General features: G+C 47.9%; 8 protein-coding genes across 8 annotated transcripts; 4 read left to right on the top strand and 4 right to left on the bottom strand.

Moving 5' to 3' along the window:
- Positions 1 to 823: 823 nt before the first annotated feature.
- On the top strand, positions 824 to 2416 carry N7484_004713 (uncharacterized protein; the record flags this gene model as incomplete). The annotated part of the gene is made up of 4 exons (XM_057115133.1): positions 824 to 1005; positions 1061 to 1177; positions 1238 to 1796; positions 1865 to 2416. 4 exons carry the CDS (start codon positions 824 to 826, stop codon positions 2414 to 2416), a joined length of 1410 nt encoding a protein of 469 aa, XP_056975273.1.
- Positions 2417 to 3011: 595 nt separating this feature from the next.
- Positions 3012 to 5093, bottom strand: N7484_004712 (Zn(II)2Cys6 transcription factor; the record flags this gene model as incomplete). Its single annotated transcript, XM_057115132.1, has 4 exons — positions 3012 to 3163; positions 3221 to 4862; positions 4929 to 4965; positions 5020 to 5093. The coding sequence occupies 4 exons, from the start codon at positions 5091 to 5093 to the stop codon at positions 3012 to 3014; spliced, it is 1905 nt and encodes a 634-aa protein (XP_056975272.1).
- Positions 5094 to 6178: 1085 nt separating this feature from the next.
- Positions 6179 to 6565, bottom strand: N7484_004711 (uncharacterized protein; the record flags this gene model as incomplete). The annotated part of the gene is made up of 1 exon (XM_057115131.1): positions 6179 to 6565. The coding sequence occupies one exon, from the start codon at positions 6563 to 6565 to the stop codon at positions 6179 to 6181; it is 387 nt and encodes a 128-aa protein (XP_056975271.1).
- A 2094-nt stretch (positions 6566 to 8659) lies between these two features.
- N7484_004710 (biotin synthase) lies at positions 8660 to 9953 on the top strand (the record flags this gene model as incomplete). Its single annotated transcript, XM_057115130.1, has 2 exons — positions 8660 to 8869; positions 8988 to 9953. The coding sequence occupies 2 exons, from the start codon at positions 8660 to 8662 to the stop codon at positions 9951 to 9953; spliced, it is 1176 nt and encodes a 391-aa protein (XP_056975270.1).
- A 265-nt stretch (positions 9954 to 10218) lies between these two features.
- N7484_004709 (protein-S-isoprenylcysteine carboxyl O-methyltransferase) lies at positions 10219 to 11233 on the bottom strand (the record flags this gene model as incomplete). Its single annotated transcript, XM_057115129.1, has 2 exons — positions 10219 to 10307; positions 10384 to 11233. The coding sequence occupies 2 exons, from the start codon at positions 11231 to 11233 to the stop codon at positions 10219 to 10221; spliced, it is 939 nt and encodes a 312-aa protein (XP_056975269.1).
- A 672-nt stretch (positions 11234 to 11905) lies between these two features.
- dph1 (2-(3-amino-3-carboxypropyl)histidine synthase) lies at positions 11906 to 13243 on the bottom strand (the record flags this gene model as incomplete). The annotated part of the gene is made up of 2 exons (XM_057115128.1): positions 11906 to 13065; positions 13129 to 13243. 2 exons carry the CDS (start codon positions 13241 to 13243, stop codon positions 11906 to 11908), a joined length of 1275 nt encoding a protein of 424 aa, XP_056975268.1.
- Positions 13244 to 13525: 282 nt separating this feature from the next.
- On the top strand, positions 13526 to 14654 carry N7484_004707 (hydroxymethylglutaryl-CoA lyase; the record flags this gene model as incomplete). Its single annotated transcript, XM_057115127.1, has 2 exons — positions 13526 to 13777; positions 13842 to 14654. 2 exons carry the CDS (start codon positions 13526 to 13528, stop codon positions 14652 to 14654), a joined length of 1065 nt encoding a protein of 354 aa, XP_056975267.1.
- A 3217-nt stretch (positions 14655 to 17871) lies between these two features.
- N7484_004706 (uncharacterized protein) lies at positions 17872 to 18468 on the top strand (the record flags this gene model as incomplete). The annotated part of the gene is made up of 1 exon (XM_057115126.1): positions 17872 to 18468. One exon carries the CDS (start codon positions 17872 to 17874, stop codon positions 18466 to 18468), a length of 597 nt encoding a protein of 198 aa, XP_056975266.1.
- Between the last annotated feature and the right edge of the window lie 531 nt (positions 18469 to 18999).

Below are 18999 nucleotides of genomic sequence, written 5' to 3'. Positions count from 1 at the left end.
GAAAATTTTCCAGATGAAAGTCGCTAAGTGAATTGCCTAAAGATACAATGCGGAGAATGTTGACCGTTGTTGGTGGCATGCTGCAGCTTTAATAGAAATTCTTGGAGCATGATCAGCTCCCCGCATTGCCAAACAAGAAAAACCTCCACCCCTCCAGGTACAACCGGGCTTATGCTTACCCCGGGCTCGGAATTTTGCTTCGAATCGAGGCTCGGGTCGAGGCGTGGGTGGTTTAGACTTGCCGAATTCATCTGACGTCACTATACTGGGTTTCGGCCAGACTTGGGAATGCTAGACCCATTCTGGCGCTTATTAGATAAGTCAAAGGGCTTCTCATGTTACTTATCGATGGGCATGTCCGGTTCATCAATCATATGTGTTTGATGGGTCGCATCTCGGAGACACCCCGCATCAACCAGGGTCGGAAAGGGTATGTGCACTTGTAGAAACCCGTAAAAGGTACCATGGTGTATCTCAGCACTCGGAACTCCTGCGAGAAAGGATGTGTCGTATTGGCTGACAAAAGTCCCACGCGGGTGCCTCGAGACGAGACGAGCGGCACGCCAATAGCGATAGAGTTTGTGGGGACGCCGCATGGCTTCGTGAATTGCGGAGGTGGATCCTATCAACCCCAGTCTAGTACCGGATCAGGGATACCGTATGGAATGATGGATAGCCAGGTAGACTGCCGTCATCACTGATAGTGAAGCACGGAAAACTGATCGTCGGCCGTCGACGTACAAGGGTACATAAATATCCTGTTCGAGAGGTTCGACATGCTCCCTGCAGAATTCATTAAACACTATTACCCTCTGCTTCAATCATGGATTACTTCGACAATGAAGATACATCCGGGAAGGAGATCTCCTCTAATGAGATTGAACATGCAGTTGCGGATGAGAGCTGGACCCCTGAGGAGGAGAAGGCTCTGGTCAGAAAAGTTGATTTGATGCTGTTGCCGGTGATATGGGTCATGTACCTGCTTTCCTACATGGACCGTACAAAGTGAGTCGCAATCCGTGCCGTTACTTTTCTCATATACTCACAGTATCGTTCTCAGCATTGCCAATGCAAAGGTATCCGGAATGGAAGTGGACCTTAACTTGACCTCGAACGAGTATTCAGTCGCCCTGGTGGTGTACTTTGTAGGCTACGTTGTATTTGAAGTGCCTAGCAAGTGAGTCAGCTGTTTCTCCTGGACTACTCCAGCAGTCCACTAACCGTGGCTTCTCCATAGTCTCGTTTTGGCTCGCACTCGGCCTTCGATCTTCCTCCCTGCAATCATGGTTTTGTGGGGCGTCCTCACCTGTCTCATGGCCGTCATCAAGAGCTACGCGCACCTTGTTGTTCTTAGAATCCTCGTTGGAAGTGTTGAGGCCGGATTTGCGCCTGGTGTTCTCCTCGTTCTATCATCTTGGTATAAGCGCACCGAGCAGTCCAAGCGGTTTGGTGTGTACATTTCAGCTGCAGTTCTATCCGGAGCCTTTGGCAGTCTCATTGCTGCGGGTATTGTGGATGGTCTAGAGGGCGCCCATGGTCTTCGTGGCTGGCGGTGGTTATTTATTGTTGAGGGTGCTGCCACCATTGGCTGTGCTTTGATTTCCATTTTCATCCTTCCTGACTTCCCTGCTACCTCGAGAGGTCTGTCTGAGCGCGAGAAGCACATTGCTGTGGCGCGGTTGGCGACCGAGAACGTGACTGCGGTGACAGAAGATACTGCCCTCTTGAGCAATTGGGGTGCTGTCAAAGTTGCCGTGAGAGATTGGCGCACCTGGGTCTTTGTTGTTGGGTACATGGTAAGCACCCCTGTGGCCTACTCTTTCCCCCTTTTTACTCATCCAAACTAATCACCCTTCCTCACCAGGTTATTGTTGGATCCAGCACCCTCACCTACTTCTACCCAACCCTCGTCAAAGGCCTCTTCGGCGATGCCTCCACTTATAAGATTAACCTTCTCACCGTCCCAATCTATGGGGCGGCTTTTGTCGCCACTGGCTTCACATCATACTTCAGTGACAAGGTGCCAAACTGGCGGGGGCTGATTATTGCCTGCTGGTTGACCTTTTCTCTCATATGTTCGATAATTGTGTGTGCAGTCTACAACTACACGGCCCGGTATGTCTTGCTTGTATTGATGGCATGTGGTCTCTGGGCTACCAATGGAGGTACATTAGCATACGCATCATCAGCCTTTGCTGGCATGCACCCGAAGGCTCGAGGTGTCAGCTTGGCCTTGGTGAATGCGATGGGAAATTTGGCGCAGATCTATGGATCGTACTTGTTCCCGGACTCTGATAGCCCCAAGTATATCATGGGCTTCTCGGTCATCTCTGCGATGCTAGCGCTGGGAGTGGTTGTGTTCAGTGCTTTGCACATCTGGTTCCGCCGCCGCACAAAGTCGTATGTTGAGGAATGATTCCAAGATTCTTTGTCTTATTTTTGTTTGAGCTACGGTATATAATGGCCTCTGGTTTTAGGCTTTTTTACACGACGAATGAACATCATTTATATGGAAAATACATATTGAACGTAGTCCTATATACGTTGCTTTGTTGTACACATAGAAATAGTTAGGCTCTGTCACCTGGGCAGACCCGAAATAGAATACAATGAGAGGTTGGCCTGTGACTTGGAAAACCAGTGATCAAGTCCCTAAGTAGGTGATCTTTGTGCTTGAGCCTCGAGAAAGCAAGTCCCTTCAGATTTGAGAGACGGCACAATTTTCAACAGAGGATCCTAATCGCCTGTATTTCCGCGATATCCAGTTCCCAGTGAGAAAAGGCCACTCAGCGAATAAGTCATTGCCACTTTCGAGTGGAAATATAAGGCACGATCAAGTCCTTCGTGCACTGCACAGGATCATGAAGGTTCGGATAATTGGACCATTTTCCCCTATCCCATGGGCGAGATGAGAGTTTCGGGGAGATTGATGTATTCCTGGAATGTAGGAACCAATGAGGAAAAGTCTTTCATAAACCTCGGTGACGGAATGTTTCGAGTATCAATGTGTCTCATCTCATGAGATCATGGAACGAGTCTTTCCCATATTCAAGCTCAAGTTCCTTTCTCAGTGATTCCAAAGGCCAGCGAACTGTGCGCTGACAAGAATCGAGAAGTTCTAAAAGGGCCAAGCGTTCATGTGGAGTGTAGACACACATCCCAGCTGGAGCGAGCTAATTAGAAACTATGACCTATAGTGTCGAATTGAAGAAAGACTTACCTCCGAAAAGGGTATGCAAAGAAACGATATTTGCAGCATGATCCTGAGCACTCACTGATCGTGCAATTCCGCAAATGGTGTTTACGGATAACGTTAAAAGTTTCTGTGCCGCCCGGAAATCGTCCAGTCCTCCCGAAGATGGCCTGTGAAGGACTACTAAGATTCGGGCCAGGCTATGAATTTGCAATGCTCCTGCATAGGGTGCCGGGTGGACCCAGATTGGTGGGAATGTTTCAATAGTAGAGATGACGGGAAGTGGACTGTATTCGGGTGGTAGATGATCATGCCATTCCTGCAGCATGTAAAGCAGCTCACTTCCACGTTCCAGGCGACGCTCCAAGTCTGAAGCCTTTTCTTCCTCTTTTGACACGTAATTGACGCATTGCGCAAGCAAATATGTTGCTCGTGTTGCAAGTTCGGAGGCACTGAGTACTGACAGTGGCTTCTTGGGCCTCCAGAAACTGAAGACTCGACGTCGCTCGCGCATGGCAACCCAGACATCCTGTCGAATCCAAGCCCACCAGACAGCGGATCGAAGCCCTCCTGATTCACCATCGTTATCTTGAAATCGCTGGATCCAGAAAACGCCTTTTAAGTGTCTTTCCCAGTCCTGATTTGATCCATCGATCATTTCGTAGGTGCTGATAAGAAGTGCAGTGGCGATCAATTCATGACTGCGAGTGTAGGAGGAATTTTGCATGGCTTTGTTCAAGTAATGGAGGGATTCGTAATAATACTGGACAGCCAGGTTGCGATCGATGGCAGTCTCCCCCACTAAGGCAAGACCTAAACCTTCTGACTCATATTCTTGCAGTGAGCGATGGCGTGCAGAAAGGGCCAACAAGGCTTTCATCAACCCGGAATTTCGGAGAGCTAAATGTGGAACAGTAGAAGCAAAATGGCTCTCCGGATCATAAAAGTCCAACCACTTGCTTGCAACACGCACAAAATGTTGGAACAAATAATGTTCCAAAGGTGATAATTCGATTATAGACCCTAGACTCCACGATGATGGTGTACTAGATACCACCGGTTCTACCTCCGCGGGCTGTGAAGCCAATCGTCGCGCAATTTCCGGATTCTGCGGAAATGCGGCCGCATTAAAGCTTTGGCTCTCCCGAAGCGTTCGAGGCTGTAGATTGGAGCTATTGCGTGGATCCTCTCCAGTATCTACATGTGCATGGGAACCGTGCCGAGCAAAGTGCTCAGGGGGCGACAAAAGAAACCTGTCGTCCGCATTTGCCGCGTCCGTAGCTAAGAGTTCAAACCAGCTCAGGGGCGCAGCTCTTGATGAATAAGAGCTTTCTGTCCCCGGTGATGGAACATAGCCATATGGTGACCTTGCTGCTGAGACAACTGCACTTGCTGACCCAGGGTTTTCAGACGCGATCGTGCTGGTGGTAGGCCGCGATCCTAGAAGCGGGCTCTCCTGCTGAATAGGCTGTTCCTGATCGCATGCATCGACCAATATCTGAAGAGGCTGATGAATGGAACTTCGACCATTCATTTCCCCTACAACCGCAGCCCCCACAGGAACTTCGGATGCCGGCGGCTCTGCTGTAGCACGACTGTAAGGCGACTCCCGCGGTGCATATACACAGGGACGCTGGCCTTTAGCACAGGGGCCACACTGTGGTTGTACCTGATAGTCTAATTAGATCATTCTCTTGGCTTGATCGATAGCTTGTGGAGAGCGGCAAATACATACTTCGTCGCATTTGACATGTCGCCTCTTGCAGATTAGACTATATTACGCGTTAAAGGACATGAAAATGGTCAGATCTGGGGAAGAAACTGACCAACCAGTGGTCGCACGGAGCCCGCGACCTCGGGATTTGCGCTTTTGCCGAATGGCGCCCTGCGGCTTCGCCATAGCGCGATATTGGGCGCATCTAACGGTGAAAAATGATCGCGTCGAGGTCAGCGGGGGAAAACCGCACTGTGGGGAAGGTGAAACCTTGATCGGTGAGTGGAAAGTGGAGTTCGCGGCAAATTGCTTTGAAATTCGCGACAAGAACTGTACATTCAAAATTTGCCTCTATGAGGTTATATTTATATAACTGTGCGCAAATGGACTCAATGAGAATTCAGCAAGTTAATAAATTGTAGTATGATCGTTCAAAAATGCCTTTTCTCTCCTTGTGCTGTGTTACGGCAGACGACATCTTCTCTGTCAAGGAAAACCTTGGAAGTCGTTATAGCAGTGAAAGCACCGTGAATGACAGTCCATGTTTACCTAGTAAAGTGTTAACCCAAAGTAAGTACCCCAATAAAGTCTATACCCAGTTACCCATTGGACTTTGAGAACGCGAGACAGTCCACATAGGCGGAGCCTCGAGACGAGGAGCCGACAAAGAGCCAACGAATCACAACACTCATTGATCTCTCTTGCCATGAAAAGATCTAGCAAGATAGATAGATTAACCCTGTTCTCCACGATCTAGTTTGCTCTCCACATCTGGGGTATGTTCTTCCAGGGGTATCCGAGCGTCCTATTAAGATGACGTATTGATCATACTCGACATATCATAGAAGGGGCCGAGTTGGATGAAGCCGAACAAATGGGCTGCGAAGGCACACGACTTATCAAGCCATTGTTTGCTAATCAAATGGAGAAGAAAGCCTTGGGAAAGAGTGCATTCCAAACTTTCACAGCTTATGCTGATCGGGAGATTCCCATACGATCGACCCCCGACGTTCCTCCACAACCCCATGAATCTTATTCATGGAATTTCAAAATTGCCTTGGCCCTATGGCTTTCAAGCTTCGCACCACTAGAACCCATGAAAGCAGTATGTTTGGCTGTTAGTTGCTCTATGAAGGTGGAATTTGAAAGTAAATAAACTGACAAAATCGTTACATTAAAGTAGATACCAAGAAGCTCCATTCATGATACGTTCTGCTCATCCAGTCGTGAATAACCCAAGAGCCCCGTTCCAAATTATACCAAGATCATAATTATACTTTACATTCCTGGTGGGTCACAATCCTCCATTCGCCATCAGAAGCCTGACTCCACGTCGTATGCGACGTCGCCCGGTACTTCTTCCCATCTCTCTCTGCATGGACCTTGCATGTGACTGTCGCCGCCATCAAATCAATGATGAAAATTCGAACTTCATCGATCCGATAGGTGTCAAATCGGTGAAACGGAGCCCTCAACGCCTTTCTGAATTTGTCGTGGTCCTCCAAGGTGAGGACCTCTTTTTTCGGGAACAAGAAGTTGGCCTCAGGGTTGCTTAATTTGATTAATTCGGAAGCCGGATCGGCGCATGTGAGAGCTGTCCAGAGCGCAAGTTCTTTATCGGAGACTTCCTCTCGGATTCGGTCGTGGATGTCAGGCATTTTGAGTGGAGGTGGAGGTGGAGATGCGAATGAAGATCTAAGTTGATGGGCGATAGTTGATGAGCCGTGTGTCATAAACCAGCAGAGATTTGGAATACATACCAGAGTAGGACGGTGGGCGATATCTACAGGCAACCTTGGAAGACGCAGGTTAGGTGACTTGGAGGCTCTGACAGTTTTATTCAGTTGTACACTTGGGGAGCCAGGCAGATTAAATGACGTCAGTGGGATGACATGACGGGCTTTAATTTATTTTTGGCGATCAGCCACTGATTCGGTCATACAGGCACCGTTGTGGTCCTTGCAAGGTGTCTTTTGCCCCACGACAACGGCCAGATCGTGTCACGGTGGCTTGTGCCCGCGCGTCATTCTGCCACTGCGTCATCGGCCTGGTGATGCTTCATGTTGGCGATACCTGTCCCTGCTGACCGACAACCGATGCCTTTTTTTCTTTCTTGGTGGCATCTAGATGATGCCAGAGATAGGCTGTTATGACTCTACGACAAATAATCCAGTACACTTGAGGCATCATATTTATCAAGAAACCCCATGTGCGTAGAACGACTTCGGGGTGTTCCACGGTTCCAAGGTTGTCACAGGAGCGAGCAATCACAAACCGTGGAACCTGTCATGATGGCTGACCATGAGTGCAGTCAGAATCTCATTGTCTCTGGACGTTAAGTTTAACTCTGATGTAAATATACTAGTCCTGAAGTAAACCATAGCGCATGTCCCTTGATGGGGCAGATATGGTGAGAAACGGACTGTGTATGGTGGGGGCCCACCAACTCAACGTGGGAGGCCGGTTCCTGTTGAATAATTAATCCCCACCGTATCCATTGAATTAATTATACAGTTGACAAACCGAAAGTGAAAATATTTTTGGGCTGATAGTCTTCAGAAGAGAATATAAGCTAGACCTTGTTCACCATGCAGGTTTGTACGTTTTCTGCCTGAAAAGCTTTCTTGGCGTAAAATCTAGCCTCAGGCAACATAATATACTGTACTAATTCACCCGATACCAGTCCCCACAGAAAGGGTCCAAAGGAAAGCGGATGTGTGCAACAAATGAGCCCAAACAAAAAAGTAATCAGAGTATAAGTCATCCGGATTAAGCTCAAGGACCAATACAAATCACGTTGTAGTACATGCCTGCGTAGGCAAGGGAGGAGATCTATGATCGCCAGGAACAAATTGACCCTGATTGGTATTGCAAAATTTTGAAAAATACAAACAATCTTCTCTAAGGCTTTTTTTTCCCTTTTATAATTTTTTTTTTTTTTTTTTTTTTTTTTGGCTTTTATCCGATTGCTCACATGCACTTGCATCCCAACCTATCTAACCGAAATCGCCCCGAATGATGTCCGAAGCGAGTTGACTCGGTGACTATTTCGTACTCCAACCGAAATGATTCACCTAATTGCAATGGAATCTGGAATTAAACCCCAGATTTTCTCGGTAGAATATTATCTCCATAACCCACTCGCATAACGCGGCTATTCATTCTGGAGTTTCCCTTGAACCGATCCTGCACGGGCCGTCCTCTCCTAATATAATGCCGATCATTGGCCGGTGAAGGCAGTGGATCTCCCGCCTCTAATTCATGACGCAAATGGAGAGCTCAACGAACGCGGGTCGCCCACACTCAAAACCGCAAAAAGCAGTGAAACCACGCTGTTCCTGGATACCGGAAAATAAGCATAGACCAACCTCGGTTACCTACGGGCCGATATCGTTAGAATTGAGTTCAAGGTTGAAGATCGTGGTAAAAGAAAGGAATGACTCTCCGAGGGAAACCCACGAGAGCCCGTTGTAGAGCTTGCTTGTTGGGGCCAACGGGCTGGACTCAACCCTTTCCCTATTTCACCCGTCTTGTAATGTATTTCCGGTATGATGCCATCTGGTGTTCTGCAACACTTAAGGTTGGCCGTAAGATCCAATGATAATCATCAATCCGCGGTCCTACCTTCCCCACATGATTGTCGTAACCGTCGAGCCGGTGAATGTTCCCCTCCTTCGGCTCATCAACTCCGTATAATCGACTTCCTTTCCTCTTCTCCTTCCTCAAATCGATTCTCCCGCACATAATTCAGAATGTCTCTCCCCATTGCGCGGGGTCTACCACGGACCGTTCTGCGGTCCTACGGTACCGTCCAAGGTCCTCCCAGCGCTACCTCGCTTGCCGGCCGTATCCCCAATGTCCTGATCGAGGCAACTGCTGCGACAGCCCCTCGCACCAACTGGACTCGCGAGGAAGTTAGCCAGGTCTATAACACTCCCTTGAACCAACTCACATATGCATCGGTAAGTGTAGACCTAGTCGCTTACCAACGAATTGATGCCCTAATTCGTGCCTCGGGACGTCAAACGCTGTAGACTCGGATGAGCCTTAAACGCCCAAATCAATACTGATAGCGTATAGCAAGCATTGCACCGCAAATTCCATGATCCATCGGCCATCCAGATGTGCACATTGATGAACATCAAGACCGGTGGATGTAGCGAGGACTGCTCATACTGCGCCCAGTCTTCAAAACATAACACCGGCTTGAAGGCTACCAAGATGAGCCCTGTGGATGAGGTGCTTGAGAAGGCACGCATGGCCAAGGCTAACGGCAGCACCCGATTCTGCATGGGCGCCGCCTGGCGTGACATGCGAGGCCGCAAAACCAGTCTCAAGAACGTCAAGCAGATGGTCTCGGGCATTCGTGACATGAACATGGAGGTCTGCGTCACACTGGGCATGATTGACCAGGACCAGGCCAAGGAGCTGAAAGAGGCCGGTCTGACAGCATACAACCACAACCTCGACACCTCACGCGAGTTCTACCCCACGATTATCACTACCCGCTCGTACGACGAGCGTCTGCGCACTCTGGACCACGTTCGAGATGCCGGTATCAATGTTTGCTCTGGTGGTATTCTCGGTCTCGGCGAGACCGACGCCGACCGTGTTGGTCTTCTGCACACTGTTTCCAGCTTGCCTTCTCATCCCGAGTCTTTCCCTGTGAATGCTCTTGTTCCGATCCCTGGAACACCGCTCGGTGACCGGAAGATGATTCCCTTTGATCGTTTGCTCCGGACTATCGCTACCGCCCGTCTTGTTATGCCTGCCACTATCGTTCGTCTTGCTGCCGGTCGCATTGCGCTATCGGAGGAGCAGCAAATTGCTTGCTTCCAGGCTGGCGCCAATGCTATTTTCACTGGTGAGAAGATGTTGACTACCGATTGCAGTGGATGGGATGAGGACCGTGCGATGTTTGACCGCTGGGGCTACTACCCCATGAAGAGCTTTGAGAAGCCGGAGGTACCGGGTGCCGATAAGACCACTGCGACCCCACCCCCCACTGAGTCGGAGACTGCTGCGCCGGTCGCAGCCAGTGCATAGATCGATTAAAGACGTTTGTTTGGTTTCGCTCATGTTCACAATTATATGGTCATCTTGATGGTGCCGTCTCCCCAAAGAGACTCGCAATATACGGAATAGGATCACTCTGTGGTTTACTGTTCACATATCCAAAACCTCCTTTTCCAATATCAAACATTGTATTATACAGTAGAGCGTAAGTTATACAAAGAAAAAAGCCGAGCCTAGTCACGGATCCAAGCCGGTCTGTTCATGCTCGATTTTCAAGATCAAGGGTATCGATGTATCAACGAATCAAGGGAATTCCAACCGGAGTCGATTGCCTGTAGTGGACATACTCAGCACCGAAGAACTGAATCAAAAATCTCTCCTCGCCTATAAAGCCAAAATGTCAGCAACTCGCCACAGCAATGGAAGATTAAGAAAAGTCTCAACAAAGAAAACCACTCACGCTTAATTCTCGTCGAAAAGAACTTCCACAACACCAACGAGTACGCAAAAAAGCACACTACATTCCCAAGCACCAATTGAGTCCCCAACCCCCACCAAAAGAACCCAAAGTAGCTTGGATGCCGCAAAAACCGATATAACCCATGCGTAACAAGCATATGTCCCTCCCTATGCTCCGATTGCACGTGGTGATTGAAATTACTAGCCGCCTGCGCCATGGCAAATGACCTAATCAACTGGCCAACCGCCATGAGCAGCAATCCAACAACCAAAAGTAGCGGAATAGATGTCCCCAACACAGGCTCCTTCACATAAAATAATTTGCCCAGCGTAGATTGTCCAGGCCAGAACACGTGCGATACGATACATTCCACGATAGCGGAACCATGTGCGACATTATAGGCCCACCCATTACTGGACAGAAGAAAAGCATTCACGTCCGCGGCGCGCGTGTTATAGGTAGCCGTGGTGTAGAACTCGAGGAAATGGAAAACACTGAGTGAGGCGACGAAGAACGGGACGCGCCAGAGAGGCGTGGGAAAGACGATGCTTAGGAGGACGGTTGTCATGATTGTAATACCGAGGGACGTGCCGATAAAAAATGCGCGCAGGGAAATTCCTGATAGCGATTTCGAGCCTTTTGGGTAATTTGAGGGGTGGGTGTCTCGGTCTGCGGAGCTGTCCTCGGATTCTTCGGAGGGGGTGCTATCGCGTCGGCCTGGAACAAGGGAGGATGGATGCCATTCTTGGGCTGGGGTTGGGTGCGTGATTCGCTCCATTGGCCAGGAGATGTTGGGGTCGCCTTGAGTAGGCTCTGAGCCTGATGTGATGGAGTCGATTATGGAGGCCATGGCGTGGGGTCCAGGGATAGCTGGGTCAGGGAAGGTAGTCTGGGGTGTCGTAGGAAGTTGGCACTTGTTTGTGGTTGACCCTGTCGGCGAATGGCTATCGAGGGCCTCTTATAGCTGGGCTCATGCGCGATTCATTGTAAGCTGGGCGGTGGTGGAGAACAATCGGAACTTGGAGAGATTGTTGTTCTTTTTCTTTGGCAGGTTCCCCACATGGCGCCTCCTTAGCGCTGCCTAGATCGCCAGGGACTGTTAGGTGTTGGCGCTATACATTCTGTGATTTTATGATCTACTGTTCTGATTCATATTCTAATAGAACTATCGGAGCCCTTTTTGTCCAATGGAAACCAAGAAGGCGCAAATGATTTGCTCGTGGTTTTAGCGACGCTGTTGGACGCAATGATCTAGTACAAGCAGAGAAAAGGATTTCGTACTCGAGTGTTGTAGTGTCAATTGAACGCTTATCTTTGTCATATTGAGTAGGCTTTGTATTGTTTCAATGATGTTCGTGACTCCATTTCTCACTAATGTGATGAATTCGACTATAATCTTCAAGGTGGCATCTTTATTTCCCTATTCCGGAGGCCAGACCCGCTGTCCTATGCTCTATAGTTTCCAAGGCTGGGGAGGGTATATACTTTCATGTCATGAATATGGGCTAAAGCGCTTGGGAGATCAAGCTGCCCCACTAACAGCCTGCTGAGGCTTTGTGCGGCCCAATCCCTCCTTGGCATAGAAGTCCATAGGATACACTCCCTTATTTTCAGTGTCCCAGTTCTCACGCACACCAAGAGCAATAAGCGCCTCATAAGGTGTAAGCAAGGGGCGGGAAAATGCATAGCCCCAGTCGATGCTGAGTCGAGGACATGCGATTTGCACCCAGCATTCGACATCTGACATGGAAGCCAATTTACCCGGGAAGATCTCACTCAATAGTAGGTTTACTACAGGGATACCACGCTCAGCCAAATGACGCTCGATCATGGCCATGGTGTTGGGGTTTCCTTGACGGCCCAGTGAGCCCAAGATGATTCCCCATTTCTTGGCAGACTTTGCGGTAGCAATAGCATCGCGTCTGATTGTGTGCATCTCATCGTGATCATAACTCTCTCGTGTAAGAGTGCGCGAATATGGGTCGTATCGGTATGCGGGAATGGTGGGATTGTGGATCATGGCAGATTCGAGATGGAAGCGACCGTCTCCGAGATAGAGAATGACATCAATTTCGGTTTCAGAAAGCTGTGGGGATGTGCAGCCAAGAATCTCGCCCTTGGAGAGAGGCATGATTTGAGGAACAACAACGCGGAATCCCGCACGCTCAAGAACAGGCTTGAGACCATGGAGGGTAGCGTTAAATTGGATGGTACCGACCGTTGCGATGGTTTGCCCGGGCTTGAAGTTGCGTTCAAGAGTGGCAATCAGATGAGTGGTATCAATGCTGATGTCCACGAAGATGTATAATGTCTTGATTTTAGTCACATCCACTGGAATAAGACAACTGTGGGCGTAGTGAACGAGCAGGTCACAGCCCAGTGCGCGGGCAGTATAATCGTCAATGCAGCAAGCACCGTAGGTGACATCACCCATAATCAAAGTCTCTATGCCGGGGCAAAATTGTTGGAGAATATCGGAGATAGTTGTAGCGAAGATCAAAAGCCCCTCCGGAAATTGTAGAGCCACACGCTTGGCTTCGGATGTGCGAACACGATGAATGGTCTTAGGGATCTCGAAGGAGTAGTTCTTGGGAAGCAATTCAATAGCGGCTTGGATATCGGGATCATTCAGAATCTCTGGTGGAACCTGATTGAGAGTTCTGGGAGTTCGGCGGGGTGCAGCTAGTACAAAAGAAATTGATCAGCGCTGCTTTGCACCATGTATGAGGGAATATTGTATAATACCTTTTTGAACAGCCGTGGACTCGACATCTCCAGTTGTCGGGTTGGGTTGAGCCTGCGCTTCGGCAGTACGTCTACCGACGAACCGCTTCTTGGGCTGACGGAGTGTATTGTCCATTTCAGAGGTGTTTTCAAAGTGATGGAGGGGTGATCTGGATTGATAAGACGACTTTTCCCCCCGCGATAATCTTTTTTTTCTGCAAAGGCGGTGTGAGTGGTGGGACGATCACGGACACAAATACACGCTAGGCCCGGAAAGGCCAAGTGCTCTCCGCATCTCATGAGCTCCCCCTCTCAGTACTCTGTCCTTCTATGCTACTCCAGTTTTCCTCCTGTCCGACTTAGGATTCTTCCGATCTTCACACTACGCTGGTATCTTCTACTCATTGAGCTATCCACTATGCTAGCTCGACCTCGATTGCGCTTCTTTACGGCACTTCGATCGCCCATATCTACACGGCGGCTTGCGACCGAGTCGCGGCTAGCCTCGGACCATGTTCGCATCGTTGAAGTCGGTCCTCGGGATGGATTACAGAATGAAAAGCAGTCTATCTCAAAGGAGACTAAATTAGAATTGATTCAACGACTGGCCAAGACGGGCGTTACCACCATAGAGGCAGGGTCATTCGTTCCGGCAAAATGGGTGCCGCAGGTGCGAATTTCTGTCCGGCTGAGAACTCAGAAAATCACTAACGCTGCTTAATCAATCTATTTAGATGGCCAGTACTTCAGAAATCTGCGAGAAACTTCTTGTGTCGCCACCTTCTGCTCAACATACGATTGCCTACAACTACCTTGTCCCAAACATCAAGGGACTTGAAAGCCTAGTGAGAATCATGGATGACACGGGTGTTCCGGCGGACGCGACTGGTGTTGATTCAAAAGCTGCCACTACAACAGAGATATCTCTATTCGCAGCAGCCACCGAAGCATTCTCAAAAGCCAACACAAACTGCACCATTGCTGAGTCGCTCGAGCGTATCAAGCCAATTGTCACATTGGCGAAGGCCAGGAACATTCGGGTGCGTGGATACGTCTCCGTGGCCCTGGGTTGCCCTTATGAAGGTCCCGAAGTCAATCCCTCAACAGTGGCGGATATAACTGCGACGCTACTGGAAATGGGCGCCGACGAGGTTTCAGTCGCCGACACCACAGGCATGGGCACGGCGCCAAGGACCATGGAACTTCTACAAGCCTTGAAGGCTGCTGGCATTGCCAATACAGACTTAGCACTACACTTTCATGATACCTATGGGCAGGCTCTGGTCAATACGCTTGTGGGACTGGAACATGGAATTCGTATATTTGACAGCAGCGTTGGTGGATTAGGTGGCTGCCCATATTCTAAGGGTGCGACTGGGAATGTTTCGACGGAAGATCTCATCCATACGATTCATAGCCTTGGTATGCACACAGGCGTCAACCTGGAGGAAATGTCGCGCATTGGGTCATGGATTAGTGGGGAGCTTGGGAGGGTGAACGACAGCCGAGCAGGCAAAGCGACACTAGGTAGACTATCGGAGCAATGAAACACTGCCTTTCATATTCCCGATTACTTTGACTGGGCTTTTCATTTTGCAATTGATACAAAATCCACCTTCCCAGCTGTCGTGATATTGAATGAGGTTTCATCGTTTCATTGTTTGGAGAAGCTTGACTGAGCAGATTCTTTCAGTTTCCGAAAAGCAGATCAAATGTCCATAACTCTATCGGATGATGTTTAGCAATCGAATTTTGGTGATACATTTACAGCAAGTTTCCGGTATATTACTGGTTTTCCACTTTTACCACCAACATATTATTGATCCCATAAATTCCGAACCGTGGTCGCCCAGTAGAAAGAGCATTGAGATTTCTTGAACAGGACTGTAAAGGCTGGCCTAGGCTACCACAAGTCACATTGCTAATAGAATAACTTCCGAGGGAAACGAGAAAATGTTACAGGCTGTTCTTCCTGCACCTTCACCTGGCCCTTAAGCATTCGATTCTAGTGCCACTGGCACATGGTGATGTAGGGGCTGAAAGGGAACATTTTGGGTGAGGAGACCCAGGGCTGGTACAAACACACAAGACTCGGCCCCATTTAAGCGGACGCCTGAAGAGCGAACTATCAGAAAGTTTAACTGGATCATGGGTACTTTGACAAATTTTGAGTCTTTTTCATGATCCTTATTTATGGAGGAAAGTTCCATAAATTTCCATCGTCCCGGTGTTCAGCAGTTCCAGCAGGCGAGGGACATGGCCATGAGCCTTGGCTATGAGAGAGTGGCGGAGAGACCACCTAAGTCATTTCTGGTGCCGGATTGAGTGCTATAACTGCCGCTTGATCATCCGGATAGGACCTTTATCGTTTGCCTTTTACAGTGCCCGCCGATATCGCCTTCTATGTCAAAACATATAGAAGCTGTTTCAAATTATAAGCATACTATTACATATACTGATAGCGTCATGGCTATCCGTTTTGCATCTAACCAGATGTTAAATACTAGCATTTTAGAATATCAGTATGGAGGATACGAGGGCCTATAATGGGTTACGAGCTAAATCTGGTGCTATTCTTCTAACTCACTCGGACCTATACCTTTGCGGCTTCATTTACTTATACATCCGACCAAACGACCGCCACATATACCGAGACAGCTGATTGCTCTTTCACAAAATACTCTGAGTCGGCCTCTTGCTCATGGAGTGCCTCAATCACTGGTTCATCATCTGGCGGAAATCTTGCCTCTTCTACGTCTTCTTCGACCAAAAATATTCCAACTGAGTCGATCACATATTGGGCATTCTAGGTCAATGGCGGTGTTGTCTCCTTCACGGCGCCTCAGGCAACCAAGACCGCTGATGCTGCTGTTGCTCCCGCAAAGCCTTTGATTACCGCTGCACCATTATGCGCTGTAGCTGCAGCTGCCGCTGCCATGTTCTAATGGAATACCTAAGTTCTTTTTTTGTTCGTTCATATTGGTTGCAATCTATTCCAGATCGGGGGCGACGATTCAGTGGAGAATCTTTTGTCAGGTTAAGTGCTTATTTTCATGCTGAATGAAACATGTCATTATGATCAGTTTAGATGTAGAGTACCGCGACGACCTTTTTTTAACGTGTTCTACCGGCCATGTTGCAGAGGAGGCGACTTCCCCCAATGGTCAGAACATAAGAAGATGGATGTTAACAGCGTGATAAAGAGGGTGAGCGCAATGGAAGGCAGTTCTGATCAGCTTTGGAATTCATTATTTAAACATAAAGCTACTGCCATAGAAACGAAATCATCTATTCTAAGTAGGAACTAATCGTTTACGCTGTCTTCAACACGGTTTCCATAGCTTAGAAGCAAAGCGTGAATCTCTGGTAGTTAAATTTATTCCAAATCGGCTGTACGCTTTTGGGCAAAATGTTTGGGCATGCTAGGTACAGGAAAAAGCACGGCCCCCACGAAATCTTACTTGCGGGATCTTGGTCTCAGGCCGATCTGGTTCCTGGAAGAGACTAATAGCACCCACACAGGACCGGCCGAGTAGAATATGTGAAAGACCTGCTGATTTCAATGCCTGTTCTAATGATTGAGAGCCACTTGATGGTGGAGCTAAGGAATGTTGTGCTCGAGTTAGAACGCTTGGGTTGAATGCATACATGATACGCCATGGTGGGCATGCTAAAGAGTATTATTGAAAATATAATCATTTGTCTACTACTCACTACCGATTCATTCATCAGAATACTACGACTTAACCTTAGAACGGATACTCAAACACTAGACCGGCCAAATCAAAAATTGATGTCACATATGATTCGGGGTTGAAAGAGCCTCCATATGTTTCCTGACGTGGAAGGCGATAGCGGTGAACACTGTGTTGTTTGTTCATTATTTTTTATTGATAATCATAGTGTATAGTTGCAATTAATTATTGATGAGATAATTATCCAATAGAGAGAAAGGAGCTGTAAGCAGATAGAGTATATTTGTAACGATTCAGGGCCAAAAAATCCACTCATCAATGTATAGAAAAGCCTCAATAGTGTACAGTAAGGGTGTCTCCTCCAATTTAAAATCTAACATACAGACCAAAATCCCCGACTCATGCGTCAGAACATCCTAATTGCTTCACTTATTATGCCCCTTAACCATCTCGGATCTTGTCATTCACTCATTTTAGTGGTCGAAAACACCTGCCGGAATCTGTGTTCCGGCAAGTTATCTGTAGAGATCTGCTTCGTCCAAGTTGGGTAACTCTGACACTCGAAATACATTTTCTTATCAGCTTTGAAGCACTATGAACACTAAAATGGTTATTCATTGGTCCTTTCGAAAATTGATAAAAGCCATGCGTGCTGAATTAAATTAACAATACATAGCCTCGGGATATGTCCTCATTGTTATTTCGTGTTTCACAATCCCTTTCTGGGAACGTTTCATACTTTGTATTGTTGTTCTGATTCGGTACTAAATGCCTTTACAAATCTTCGGAAGGAACAATGAAGCACACAATGCTGCTGTCAGGCCCCGAAAGAAACATTGATCTAATTATTTCAAAGAGCGCTGTATTCTCAAGCAATCAAGCTTTTGTACTTTGACAAAGGGGAAGGTCAAAGGAACCATGTCACTATTTTCCAGGGAGCAAGAAGCATTGCGATTATAAATGAACCACCCTTCCGGCTGGAACAATAGCATTGAAACAACTATTTTGCAACTTTGCATCTCCAATAGAGTCATTTTGCATCGTCCATTCGAATCAAAGTTTCACCACAATGTTAGGTATGTTCACCAATCCCTTTGCGTATGATGTCGTGATCTCAATCGAAGTGGAAGACTTCCCCAAAGCCCGAAGAACCCTTCATAAGCTTCTCATGGAATGGAGCAGGAATCTGAAAGAGTTAGACGACCAGTGTGTCGCTGCGATTGCTGCTATGGCTGACATCCTACAGGAACTCGCTGCAAAGTTCGATATTATCAAAATGATAGCTTACGAAGAAGGTGCAAAGCCAGGGCGTTGCTATGGTTTGAAGTGCGATGTTATTAGATCTACGCTTCACGAGGTCCGGAGGCGGCTTGAAAAAGATCCAGAAAGTAGATTACAAATGGCAGAGGTTTTAGATATGCTCAGCAAGCACATCGGAAGACTATCGCTGAGTGGGTATACTGCTGAAAATGTTTTTGCGATCAGAATGGATAAAATGATCGATGTTGTGGGGAAGAGATTTCAAGAAACATGGCCTGAAGAGGATTGTGAAGGCGAGAGCAAGTTCCTCGAGCTGTATGCCATCTGGAATCGTCTTTGTGTGACTATGCCCTCTTGTGGCTGTCTACAATGCGGCAAGAGGCGGCTGGCGAATGCTGAGCGATAAGTGTTCGATTTCTTGACAGATTCTACTTAAAGCCAACAGGGACAGTAAATCTATTCTTATCGTTCTTTGGCATTTCAATGAATGAAGGTCTAATTCATCTGAGTTCAAAGTGCATGTTTATATGGTTGGCCTAGGACTTAGGATTGTGTGCACGAGCCTGGAGAATGCCTCGTCATACGTAGCATTTCAGATTTGTGAATTTTCGGAGATCCGACTTTCAAATATCTTCTCAAATTGGCGAGATCAGCCACCAAAAAGAGTTCCAATCAGCATGACTTCCCTCCGAGGAGTGGGTCTCTCGTATTACCGAGGACCGCCCTCTGCCCGAGCGCCAACCAGTTTTCAAGGCTCAATGCGAAGGGCCACCCCAATAGACCTAGAATTTTAAGTAATCACGGTACTTTTTGAAACACGTCTTTGAAAAAAGCATATATAACCTACTAGGCTTGGCTGTAGATCTAGAGAGACTGATACTGTACATTAGAGCGCTGGCCGCAACCGACCACACCGGCCGGGTCCACTGGGTAGGTT

Source organism: Penicillium longicatenatum, assembly GCF_028827895.1.
Source record: "Penicillium longicatenatum strain IBT 33135 chromosome Unknown contig_2_segment0_segment0, whole genome shotgun sequence".
Taxonomy (NCBI): Eukaryota; Fungi; Ascomycota; class Eurotiomycetes; order Eurotiales; family Aspergillaceae; genus Penicillium; species Penicillium longicatenatum.
This window is presented reverse-complemented; position numbering and strand designations above follow the sequence as displayed.